Here is a 13,523-nt window from a genome sequence, read left to right as displayed (position 1 = left end):
ACTGTCGCGGACATGTCTAAAAGACGGGAATACGGGACGACGGAAATCGAGGTCTAAAAGACGGGAGAGACGGGAAAAGTGCCAAACTAAAAGACGGGACTACGGAAAATCGCATATTCAAGTAGAAGGAAAGACGGTGAAAGTTCACAGACTGTGCTTATAGCGTTAGACGGGACTACGGAAAAGCGTTTGTTGGACATGACTAAAAGACGGGACTGGGTGAAAGTTCACATATAGGTCTTACAGCGCCAGACGGGACTACGGAAAAGCGTTTGTTCGACATGACTAAAAGACGGGACTGGGTGAAAGTTCAAAGGCCTTTGTTACAGCGCCAGACGGGACTACGGAAAAGCGTTGGTTCGATAGACTAAAAGACGGGACTGGGTGAAAGTTCACATATAGTTCCTATATAGCGTTAGACGGGACTACGGAAAAGCGTTTGTTTGACATGACTGGGTGAAAGTTCACACGCAGTTCTCATATCGTTAGACGGGACTACGAAAAAGCGTTTGTTTGACATGACTAAAAGACGGGACTGGGTGAAAGTTCAAAGGCGTTTGTTATAGCGCCAGACGGGACTACGGAAAAGCGTTGGTTTGATAGACTAAAAGACGGGACTGGGTGAAAGTTCACATATAGTTCCTATAGCGTTAGACGGGACTACGGAAAAGCGTTTGTTGTACATGACTAAAAGACGGGACTGGGTGAAAGTTCACACGCAGTTCTTATAGCGTTAGACGGGACTACGGAAAAGCGTTTGTTTGACATGATTAAAAGACGGGACTGGGTGAAAGTTCACATATAGTTGTTACAGCGCCAGACGGAACTACGGAAAAGCGTTTGTTCGACATGACTAAAAGACGGGACTGGGTGAAAGTTCAAAGGCGTTTGTTATAGCGCCAGACGGGACTACGGAAAAGCGTTGGTTCGATAGACTAAAAGACGGGACTGGGTGAAAGTTCACATATAGTTTCTATAGCGTTAGACGGGACTGGGTGAAAGTTCACACGCAGTTCTTACAGCGTTAGCCGGGACTACGGAAAAGCGTCTGTTTGACATGACTAAAAGACGGGACTGGGTGAAAGTTCACATATAGTTCTTACAGCGCCAGACGGGACTACGGAAAAGCGTTTGTTCGACATGACTAAAATACGGGATTGGGTGAAAGTTCACACGCAGTTCTTATAGCGTTAGACGGGACTACGGAAAAGCATTTGTTCAAAATGACTAAAACATAAACTGGGTAAAAGACGAGACGGGACTACAGAATAGCGCGTATCAAACACAACTTGTGTTACTAACAAGAGGTGTGTACCAAACCGAACAAAGTGAAGGAAATTAACAGAAACAATGTCGTTGTTCGGTTAGAAAGGCTCGAATAAATTATATTTCGGCCTGTATACTTTAACATGTTAAATGCTTTCAATAATGGCTATTTCTTGAGATTTCGTACATGTTTTGTTTTAATCGTCATTTTTAGGCGTACAATTGCTAGTTGTACTTCTACGTGTCGATGATGTCCATAGAACAAACCGAATTTTTTGTGTCGAACGGTAAAAAATAAAAATAATTTGTGTCGAACGGTAATTTTTGTAATACCAAGAGACCTTTTAAGAACATCCAAAAAGAACAAATACGGCAGCACTAAGATGTCACCACAGGACACAACAATATCGGGTTACTCTAGTTCAAATCAATACACTGAAGTTTTATGCGCTGTTACGTTATAAAACTACAGATTTTATTGTTATGACTTAACATACAGTTTTTGGCGAACAAAGTATACATAGTGCTTGATAACAACAGCAACCAACTCCCTAAAACTCGTAGCGCTCCCTACTCCTGCTGTGATATTTTTATGCTAGGATCTAACTGCGTAGCGGTTCGAAAGTCACACAAATGTACGTTATTGCGGTTAGACAAAGACCAGAAGCTAAAAAATGACCACAAGTATTATGAAGTTTGGCAACAATCCTTTGAGTTTGGAGAAAGTTGTTGATTTGTTTAAGAGCCTTACTGGAGTCAGTTGCATGCCTCCGAGTAATTGTGAAGGAGGTGACGCATATTTCTTTAAAGGTTCCTCAAAGCGTTCTAGAAATGACTTCAATTGCGACCAGTTCAGATTCATTTACACGGGCCAATATGTGCACCGCGAAACAGGTATTCGGAAACGCTATTATAAAATAAAAAATCCAGATGGGAAGTTAAGAAGTCATTTGGAATCTTTTGAAAGACATGTTTACACCTTATTAACTGATAAGGACGATGCATCTTTGTGTTTGGTCCATTATATGGGTGACGCTGCAGCACATCGCCATTCCTCGCATGGAAATGCAAAGCAAAAAACCGGAGTATACGTACCGACATTGAAGACTGTAATTGAACAAGTGGAAGAACAAGTTGACTTTAAAAGCGCAAAAACTGTTTATGAAAAAATGCAATCCGAAAAAAGTAAGGGCAATCAAGACCATATGCCCGTGGATCGTCCCAGAGACCTTAAGCAATGCCAAAACATTAAACAAACATCTGCTATGAAAAAACGTATTTCAAACGACGAAATCTTTGGGGCTATGGAGGTTTCCATTCAAACGGATACATTCGTACGAATGTTTAACCTTTATCCCGATTTGGTTGTCATTCTTGCAACTGATGACATCATAAATTTAACAAAAGAAGTTTTACGTTTGAGCTGAAACAACCGCGACCTGAGACAATCTATAGCGTACGACACCACTTTTTGCCTGGGAGATTTTTACGTTTCTGTTCTTTCTGGGCGAAACGTATGCTTTGATGGTGACCCTGTTTTTCCGATAGGATTTATGATCCACACACAAAAGTATTTTAAACACCATAAACAGTTTTTAACCGATATACTGCCTCACATTGGAATGAACGAGATACGAAACATCCCAATTGTTACCGATCGAGAAAGGGGAATTGCAAATGCGATTCAAAAGTGCTTTCCCAAACTTACAAATGTTTTTTGCACAAACCATATACTTCAAGACCTCGACAGGTGGATTAAGAAAAATTCAGGCACATCTGATGATATAAAAGTCTTAAAAGACGATGTAACCCGACTGATCAATCAGTCTTCGGAATCAGATTTTGAGGATTGCTACCAAATTTTTAGTAGCACATGGTCCACATCTTTTCGTCAGTACTTTGACCGGTCTCTAAAGAAAGACTTGATAAAACACAGCTGCAAATTTGTAACATGCAATTTTGCAGCTTTTGATGGCCAGGCAGCGACAACAAATGCAAGCGAAAGTTTAAACAACGTGCTAAAATCCATCACAGAAAGAAAAGAACTACCGTTGGACACCATAATGTTGGTCTTTCGACAAATGCAAGAGATTTATGTGTATGACTTCGAACGCGGAAAAAAAGAGTTCGGAATTTTTCAGTTGAAAAAATCGTTTGAACATCTTAGGGAAAGTGGTCAGAAAATAAATTTGCCTCCTATTCATACACTTGAAAATATGATTGACGAAATAACGAGTTCAACTAACCCAAAAGTTTCTGGAATGGAAAAAGATGAGCAGTACCGTCTTACGCAAAAAGGAATGGCGCGACTGTGTGTGAAGAGGGGTTTGGTGGGCTTTTCGCCCGCCACATCTAGTTTCTCCGTTTCTCACCCCTTCAAAGGCACTGTGCAAAGCGACAAATTATTTCCAAAACCAGAGTGTTCTTGCGCCAGCACCGGCTGTTGTTATCACATTTTGGCTGTGCGTATGGCAGTTCAGTTGCCTGTGATTGAAAACCCTAATGACAAATTTAGTTACTCTTTGTCGGCTATGTTAACAAAAAGACGCGGAAAGGCAAAAAAATCTGGACGAAAAAAACCTCGTCCATGCGACTTTGATTACACTGTAGAGCCAGTTCCCGATGCCCCATTTCCTATGAATAAAACAGATATTCAAACGACCTCTACACCGAACAAGGTTTTTAAACGACTTGATTTTGATGTGTCATCCTTACACGAATCGTTTGACGAGAGCAAAGAAATTCCATCTTTTTCCGTTATCGACGAAGAGTCAATTACGGCACCTTCATTTCAGATTTTGTACCCCTGGGACTTATTAAGCGATACAATTGACTTAACTTCCAATGAAAAGAGGCAATCTCTTGATGGCAACCAATGGATCTGTGACCTTGTTCTGGACACAGCTGTGAAGTATTTTCAACTCAATTTACAAACCGCTGGCAACAAGTTTTTGGTGTTGGATTCAGCTTTTATGACTTGAGCCACGCGCCGCGCCCCTTTTCAACTTGCATGCTTTATATGTAAAACAGAAGCCCTAAATTATGACAATTTGCTAATTATTTCTGGCACTGGAAGTCATTGGGTTTTGTTTGTAGTAGATTTTAAAGCAAGGCGGCTGATTTCAATCAATTCATTAACGTCAATTACTGGTGAAAACCTTGTTGAGGGAGGAATTAAAATTATCCAGGCCTGCTATGCCGTTGCCCAAAAAGAGTTTAACCATGTTGCCCTAAATGCTTTTTCCATAATGAACAGCATTCCCCTTGCCAAATCTGTTGCGTACAAAAAAGCTCGGAACTGGGTAAAATCTATTCTCAACACTGATACCACAGTTGAAAGCGTCATGAAAACAAAGTCCAAAGATTAACTTTTATGTGCAGTTGCCAATGTGGAAAAAGCTTGGAGTTTTGATTGCCCAATATTTCCCCGCTCGAACAAATGCTTTTCAAGCCTTCTTGAGATAAAAGACCAACCTACATTGTAGAGGAACAGATATTTTGCGTGACCTGCAGAAAGTGGTATCACAATTCCTGTTTACCTGATCAAAAAACGGGCTCTGCTACGTACTTTTCATGCGGACACAGATATGAAAAATAAGGAAATTTATATTTATTTTAATGGATTTTGATTTCGGTTTGTGGTCGTGTGTTTAATTCGATTTCAGTTCGTGCTTATGTGTTTCGTTTCATTTCGGTTCGTGCTTCTTTCAGTTTTGCATTGTTTATTACAACATTCGAAGATACAACTAAAATTCAAATGCAACCGCAGAAGTGCTGTGTTGAACTCCGAGTTGTTTATAAAACCTAGATGTTTAGAAACCTTTTTTGAAATACAGTGATATTTGCATAAAAGTCGCGAAAAACAATGTGAAAAACGATTAATGATTAGGGAACGAAAAGGTATAGACCTACTTTAAAAAGGAAGAATTATTACAATTGTTCAAACAACTTCAAATGTACTGTTTGCACATAAATACGTTTCTCGACCAACATTGTGCAAGAAATTAGACTCCCACAATCCAGGCACCCCATTGACGTAGGGAGCAAGCAGTTGGTCGGTGTCGACAAGTCGATCAATCACGTCAAACCAGCGTTGCTCCCCTTTTCGCGCATTAAAAATGCGTCGAGTGCGCTTTTCCGTAGTCCCGTCAAACGCTATAAGAACTATATGTGAACTTTTAACCAGTCCCGTATTTTAGTCATGTCAAACAAACGCTTTTCTGTAGTCCCGTCTAACGCTATAGGAACTATATGTGAACTTTCACCCAGTCCCGTCTTTTAGTCATGTCGAACAAACGCTTTTCTGTAGTCCCGTCTAACGCTATAGGAACTATCACCCAGTCCCGTCTTTTAGTCATGTCAAACAAACGCTTTTCCGTAGTCCCGTCTGGCGCTGTAAGAACTATATGTGAACTTTCACCCAGTCCCGTCTTTTAGTCATGTCGAACAAACGCTTTTCCGTAGTTCCGTCTAACGCTAGAAGAACTTCGTGTGAACTTTCACCCAGTCCCGTCTTTTAGTCATGTCGAACAAACGCTTTTCCGTAGTCCCGTCAAACGCTATAGGAACTATATGTGAACTTTTACCCAGTCCCGTCTTTTAGTCATGTCGAACAAACGCTTTTCCGTAGTCCCGTCAAACGCTATTGGAACTATATGTGAACTTTTACCCAGTCCCGTCTTTTAGTCATGTCGAACAAACGCTTTTCCGTAGTCCCGTCAAACGCTATAGGAACTATATGTGAACTTTCACCCAGTCCCGTCTTTTAGTCATGTCGAACAAACGCTTTTCCGTAGTCCCGTCAAACGCTATAGGAACTATATGTGAACTTTTACCCAGTCCCGTCTTTTAGTCATGTCGAACAAACGCTTTTCCGTAGTCCCGTCTGGCGCCATAACAAACGCCTTTGAACTTTCACCCAGTCCCGTCTTTTAGTCATGTCGAACAAACGCTTTTCCGTAGTCCCGTCTGGCGCTGTAAGAACTATATGTGAACTTTCGCCCAGTCCCGTCTTTTAGTCATGTCGAACAAACGCTTTTCTGTAATCCCGTCTGGCGCTGTAAGAACTATATGTGAACTTTCACCCAGTCCCGTCTTTTAGTCATGTCGAACAAACGCTTTTCCGTAGTCCCGTCTAACGCTATAGGAACTATATGTGAACTTTCACCCAGTCCCGTCTTTCCTTCTACATGAATATGCGATTTTCCGTAGTCCCGCCTCTCCCGTCTTTTAGTTTGGCACTTTTCCCGTCTCTCCCGTCTTTTGGACCTCGATTTCCGTCGTCCCGTATTCCCGTCTTTTAGACATGTCCGACTGTCGCATATTTATGTATGTTCATGTATATTTATTGCTGATCATGTTATGTTGACAAAGATATCTCAAAAGGCGGTATACGATTGGACAAAGATTTAATCCCATATGTTATTGTAAAAAGTGTGTGGCTGGAGTGCCAACATGCAAAAGATCAAAATAAGAAAAAAAATGAAAAACGTAAACCATGCATTCCCAAACAGGTATGCTTGTGTGTTACTAATTACATTGACTTGCAGACAAAAATAGTATTTTGTTGTTGTGTACAGTTGCTTGACCATCCAAATCCTGCCCAAAAAAAGAGGTGTATTCAAGGTTCAAAAAAGTGTAACTGCAAAGCAAAAACACTAATACAAGAAATACTAAGGTTTCCCCAATTTCAAGTGAGTATTTTTGTATGGTAATGCTTTACCATTCCAATAAAAAATAATTTCATATTTACACTGATGTTTGCTGTTGTTAATATCAGGTTATGGCAAGTTCCCGAAACCCTAGGAATAAGTCAGCTGTGCTTATTCCCAAGGCTTTGAAAGACAAAGCTTCAAGGGAGTCTATGTTAAATGAATCTGCCTATAGCGTTTCTTTCCCAAGCAGTGGTGATCATTCTGGCCATGTTATTGGAGAAGTATGTGAAAAACACCATTATTGATTCCAACATACAAATGATTTTTGTTTTTAAATCTTTACCTTTTATTCCTTATACCAAATGTTTCTCTAAGTGATCACTGTTTCGGATACTATAATAATTTGACATACATATATGTGTTTATTTGTATTGTAGGCGGCAGGATTTCTTCAAATGGTTGATAAGCGGATCATTGCTAAAATTGATGAAATGGTAAATGAAGGCATATGTAATATTGGGGAGATCATGAGAGGCCTAAACTTATTTGTGATGCATGAACTGTTTAAAAATGATAATGTACCATCAAACACAAACAGAAGATTTTTTCCGACAAGAAAGGACGTCGAGAGCCACTTCTACAGGGCCTTTTCCAAACGTAAACTGGCTAAAATGGATCAAACAAATGTCCAATGTTCGGTTGACGAGTGGGTGAAATCAAGTAATCCAGAGGACAACATTTTTTTTAGACCACATATTCCTAATGTGGCCAACACCACTAATTTAGACCTTACGGATGAAAAAACACCTCCTGTAATGGCATCAGAGCAAACTATGTTGTTTGTCCATCAACTTCAATGGCAGCGAAAACTTCTTCTTCGTTACGGGCAGGACATGTGCCTACTAGATGCTACATATAAGACTTCAAAATATGCCCTGCCATTGATTTTTTGTGTGTTAAAACAAACATGAACTACCCGGTTGTGGCTAGTTTTATCACACAAAATGAGAGAAATTGATATTGAAGAAGCTCTTTCAATTTTGAAGACATGGACACCTGGCTGGAAACCAACTTTTTTTATGACAGACAAATGTGATGCTGAAATACATTAATTTTGAACTTAGTTATGTGTATGTTTAATGAAAAGACTAGTATATATACTTTGGCAGATTGCCATGTTTTAATATGCGACTTTCATCGTGAGCAAGCATGGGAGCGTTGGGTTAAAAAGTCTGAAAACGGTGTTCGGGATAGAAAAGATGAAGTATTAGCATTTATGAGAGCTATTGCCAGAGCTGAAAGTGAGGAAACTTACCAAACAGCATTACACGATTTTCAGTCATGTGTTCAATGGAATGATAATGATAAACTTCAAAAGTATTCCCTTTCAATTATGAATTTAAAGTCACTAGAACTAACTTTACCAAAACATGAAGAGCAACTATTAAAAAGTGTTGATGTACACTTTGTAACTGGATGGCTTTTTGATAAAATAATCAACAGTTATTTGTGGCAGATAGTTTCTGCCAACAACCATACTTTGTATGTTTGTTCTATGGTGGCACAGACCCTCGAAAAAAGGGTCCTATTGGAAAACTTTGGAATGATGTTTCCCTTAAGGACAAAAAGCTTATTTTCATTCCATGGAACCCATCGCAGCACCACTGGATTCTTTTGACAATTGATATTCAAAACAAAAAACTTATTTACTTGGATCCAATTGAAATGCCTTGTGTTAAGACAAGTGCAAAGATTCAAGCTGCAAAGGAGTTGGCTAACTACCTGCTGTCCGAAAAATTCCATTCCCAACTAGAATCAGTGGGAGTTCCAATGCGAACCCAACAAAACGATTCTTCTAGTTGTGGTGTTTTCATTTGCATTACGCAAAATGGCTTACAACAGGCACAAACCTTATGCAGCCAGCTTTAACATTTTTATGTCGAAAAGATATTTTCCACTCTATTTCTGGTAACTGCCTTCAAGGAAGTCTGAGGAGAGACCAGTGTAAGAAATGTCAATCTGGCACCATGTTAGACAATACCAGCATTATGAAAGGGGAGTGGGTTAAGTGTGTGAGATGCAAACAAGGTTTTCACTAGTGATGCACCGAAGTTTCGGTTGGCCGAAACATTTCGGCCGAATCCGCTGTTTTCCAATGTTTCGGTTTCGGCCCGAACTTTTTTGAAAATTCGGCCGAAACCGAACTTTTTTATTGCATTGAATTAAGGCCTTTAATTTCATTTACGCCCATACGAAACATGATAAATTATCTATTTGTTGTATCTATGAAATACCAGCCACGTTGTCTGCAAAATATTAGATGTTTAGCAAAGTTTACCCAGTGTGAAAGTGATTTTAGTTTGTCAAAATTGAGTTCATTCGCATCAACAACACAAGGTTCAGTTGAAACCATCCAAAAAACGGGGATTTTAGGTTCGGCCTGACTCGGCCGAAATTATTCGGCCTTATGGCCGAATATTCGGTTTCGGCCCGAACCTTTTTAGGCGGGTTCGGTGCATCACTAGTTTTCACACCAGCTGTCTTGACAGAATTTTACTATGTTCCATTGTGGACAATAGGTTTATTTGCCCTTAAATGCTGCAATATCTAGTTGTGCATGTAACAGACAAAATATCACTTTTTTATAATACATCGTCTGAAAAGTTTATCAGTATCAGTACAAATGCTTTAAAAGTGTTATTACCTAATAAGCATTTTTCCTGAAACACATTATTGTGGTTAACCCTTAAGCTTTTTCGCTTGAACGCCTGAGTGTGGTTAACCCTTAAGCATTTAGCTGGAACGCCTGAGTGTGATTGACTCACTGCAATAGTATTTTACTATTACGGCAAGAAGTTTTGAACACTTCAACAGGTGTGGTTAGCCTTAAGTCTGCAGATTTAAACCCTGCAGTCTTGAACGCTTAAAGGTGTGGTTAACCAAAAAAGCCTAAGGCAGTTAAAAAACCCAAGGCTTAAACGCTCAACAGGTGTGGTTGTACTACAAACCCCCAGTTTCATAGGGCTACTGGCGAGGCGTCTGGGTTATCGAAAATGCCAACGACCACAAATGAGAGCCCCATGGGTGTGGTTGGAATTCTCATGATAGTTTACATAAGTTCTCATATTAGTAAATAAAATCATAAATATTGTTATCTTTTCATCATAAACATAACTGCCAAAGAACTTGTGTATATGGAACACATTATGCAGACACTTTAACAATCACTGTTGTGATCACCAGTGCATTGTTATCTTTACTTTAAACTTTCAAAAAAGACACCATAAACAACTTGTTCATTTTATTTCTCTTTTTTCTGCAAAGCACAGCACAGTTTGAAAAAAGTTTACACTTAAAGGCTTTTACCATACCTTCATTTTCCGCCGGGGTGTCCTGTTTTGGTGCCTAAGGTCTGACTTCTATGATTAAATTTGTTTCTGGGAAGCCATCTGCAAATAATAATGCAATAGATCAGTGATTCCCAACCGCGGCTCCTAGAGCCGCATGCGGCTCCCAGCTAGCCTTCTTGCGGCTCTCATTGACGTTTGAAAATCCCACAAAAATATTTAAAAAAATCTATTTATAACAAAAAAATAAAAATCATATTCAAAAATTACCCTTGCTTGGCTTGGAGTCTGGAGTTTATAATTAAGATGAGAGGAAAGTTGTGAATAGACTGCTATTGTTACGTCACTGTTGTTTCAAAGCAATGTGTCATAACTTTCCATTTGAACGAGCAGCAGCTATAGTTAAGGCAAAACCCAGCAGCAGCTGTCCAGTTCTTCTCGATTTTACTCTATTTTTGTGAACTTTTTATTGAACTTGATCTAAAGTAGTTACAACCGCTATAAAACTGCAGTAGGATAATCAGTCATTTACTTAAGTTTTAGGTATATTCAAGCTTTAAATTATGTCAGAACAGCCTTCAAAGAAAGCACGTACACTTCAGCAGGAAAATCGTGTTTTTCAAAGTGATTGGGAAGCAAAGTATTTTCAAATTGAGGTAGACAACAAAGCCCATTGCCTTCTTTGTCCTGTGGTGATAAGTAGCGTAAAATCTTTTAACATTGAGAGGCACTACAAAACTCATTCTTCAGAATATGATTGCTACCAAGGAGAATCAAGGAAAAGGAAGTTGGAATCTCTTAAGTCGGCACGGCATAAGCAAACAAATATGTTCAAGGCTAGTAATGAATCTGAAGATATTACCAAAACATCATACAAGTTGAGCCATCTAATTGCTCGCAATATGAAGCCATACTCGGATGGTGAAATTATGAAGCAGGCTATAGTTACGTTTGCAACAGAATGCTGTTCAAGTTCCGTAAAAGAAAAGGCAAAAAAGTTGCAGCTGAGTAATACTACAGTAACACGGCGCATTGAATGTATAGCAAACGACCAACATGATCAGCTTCTTGAGAAATCAAAAAATTTTGTGTGCTACTCTGTCGCGCTAGACAGCTCAAAAGATGTCACCGACACAGAGCAATTAGCTGTGTTTATTAGGGGAGTCATGCCGGATTTTACGATTTGTGAAGAATATCTCACTTTGCGTTCTATTCATGGCTCAACTAAAGGAACAGATATGTTTCGTGAATTTCATGCTACTCTTGAAGAAGCACATTTGGACCCATCAAAGTTGGTTGGAGTGGCAACGGATGGCTGTCCTTCCATGCTTGGAGCAAATCAAGGGCTTCAAGGGCTCATCAATAAATGGCGAGACGAGTATCATCTTGCTCCGGTGACATGGCATCATTGTATTTTACACCAAGAAAGTCTGGTTGCTAAGTCACTCAACATGTCTAATGTGATGGATGTGGTAATAACAACAGTAAACTGGATTAGAGCAAACGCACTTAAGCATCGGAAGTTCAAAAAGTTTTTAGTAGATACTGACGCTGAGTATGGTGACGTAGCCATGTTCACAGCCGTACGATGGCTAAGCCGCGCTTCATGTATCAAAAGATTTTATGATCTTCTTCCAGAGATTAAAATGTTTGCTGAAGGAAAGAAAGATATTCCTCAGCTTGGCGACGAAGATTGGGTTGCTGATTTGGCGTTTTTTGTGGATATCACCGCACACCTTTCTTCTCTAAATCGCACTCTACAAGGCAATAACAAGCTTTGTCATGATTTGTATAGCACAGCAACTGCTTTTATTAACAAACTTTGTCTTTGGAAAACGCAGCTTGCAGGTGGTGTTACAACACATTTTCCAACGCTATCTGACCATCAAACCAATGGATCATTTGATGCATACAACAGGCTTATCAGCAACTTGATTTATGAGTTCAACCGCCGCATTGACGGAATGAATGCTTTTTTGCCCATGATGAAAATGTTTTCAAATCCTATTGCAATTAATGTGGCCACTGCCCCTGACAATTTTCAATTGGAGTTGCTAGACATGCAGTCAGATATCGAGCTCAAGCAATTATTTAAAAGTGAAGACTTACTTGAATTTTGGAGTCAAGTTCCAGAGGGAAAGTATCCCAACTTGATAACCAATGCCCAGAAAAACACCTCTCTATTTGGATCAACTTATGTGTGTGAAGCACTTTTGAGCAAAATGGTCATAATCAAAAATCAATATCGCAATCGATTGACCGATGACCACCTCAAGCAGCTACTGCGTACTGCATCCTCTGCAATTACGCCTCGCTTTGACACACTTCTTAAAGCTCAAAGCCAATGCCAAGTTGGACATTAAATTGATTTGTGTGTTTTTTCTTGTTAGTGTTGCTATTCGTTGGTACGTGCTTTCATGCTTTATAATTTTTGTTATACTTAATGAGTATATTCGTGCGGCTCCAAACGTACTCTGAAATTTGAAATTCGGCCCTGACACCAAAAAAGGTTGGGAACCACTGCAATAGATGGATTAATTACACCAAATTTCAGTTACACCACTTTGCATTTTGGGATATTTTATTTTATCTGTAAAATATAAGACATATAATAGTAACACATTGTATGGTAATGATTATAAACAGGTCACTTACTGTTGTAGGGCCCGAAACTGCCGGTAAGGCATAAATCTGTAAAATTGAACATTTATACAGCATTTCTATTTATGTTAAATCATCTGGCACACAGATTTCCTAATTAACAATCAACTGTATTACCTTCGCTGGCGATTTTCCCTTTGTGTCTGTATAATAAACACAATGAATTAAGTTCTCTTGCTAAATTTGTAACGACTTCTTTACAATTTAAAACAACTCACTTTGCTGTCAGCTCGCTGCTGCAGCTCCACATGGCAGTAATAATGTTTTTGTAATGATGTACCAATAACAGTAATTTAAAGAGTTACCACAAAATGCATACCTCCATATGATAATGCACATTTTCCTACAAAAAAAACAAAACATTGTACATTGTTAAAGGGAGAGTAACAAAATTTGCCCAAGTACAAAAGTGTTACCTATGCGGCTTGCCACATGTTTTTGAAATTTGCACTTCGAGTAAAAGTATGTTTGCAGAAAGGACAGTGAAGATGGCTTCGCTGGAATCTGTTGAGTATTTGACCTAGACAATCTTTACGACAAGGCCAGCAGCAATCTAGAAAACACACAGCAAAATTTGTTTGAAGATAAGCTTTGA

At 39.2% G+C, this 13,523-nt stretch overlaps 1 protein-coding gene and 2 pseudogenes across 1 annotated transcript; all 3 read left to right on the top strand.

Annotated features, from left to right (window-relative positions):
• The first annotated feature begins 3,827 nt into the window (after positions 1 to 3,827).
• On the top strand, positions 3,828 to 4,763 carry LOC145232191 (uncharacterized; annotated as a pseudogene).
• A 2,285-nt stretch (positions 4,764 to 7,048) lies between these two features.
• On the top strand, positions 7,049 to 8,849 carry LOC145234522 (uncharacterized; annotated as a pseudogene).
• Positions 8,850 to 10,830: 1,981 nt separating this feature from the next.
• Positions 10,831 to 12,630, top strand: LOC145234521 (general transcription factor II-I repeat domain-containing protein 2-like). The gene has a single exon (XM_080099239.1). It carries the CDS (start codon positions 10,831 to 10,833, stop codon positions 12,628 to 12,630), a length of 1,800 nt encoding a protein of 599 aa, XP_079955365.1.
• The last annotated feature ends 893 nt before the right edge of the window (positions 12,631 to 13,523 follow it).

This window comes from Phallusia mammillata, chromosome 6, assembly GCF_965637545.1.
Source record: "Phallusia mammillata chromosome 6, kaPhaMamm4.hap1.1, whole genome shotgun sequence".
Lineage (NCBI taxonomy): Eukaryota > Metazoa > Chordata > Ascidiacea > Phlebobranchia > Ascidiidae > Phallusia > Phallusia mammillata.
The sequence above is the reverse complement of the archived record's forward strand: the minus strand, read 5'-3'. Positions and strand labels throughout refer to the sequence as shown.

Coding starts and splice junctions, on each gene's coding strand:
- LOC145234521 (XM_080099239.1), top strand. CDS start 10,831: ATGTCAGAACAGCCTTCAAAGAAAGCACGTACACTTCAGCAGGAAAAT.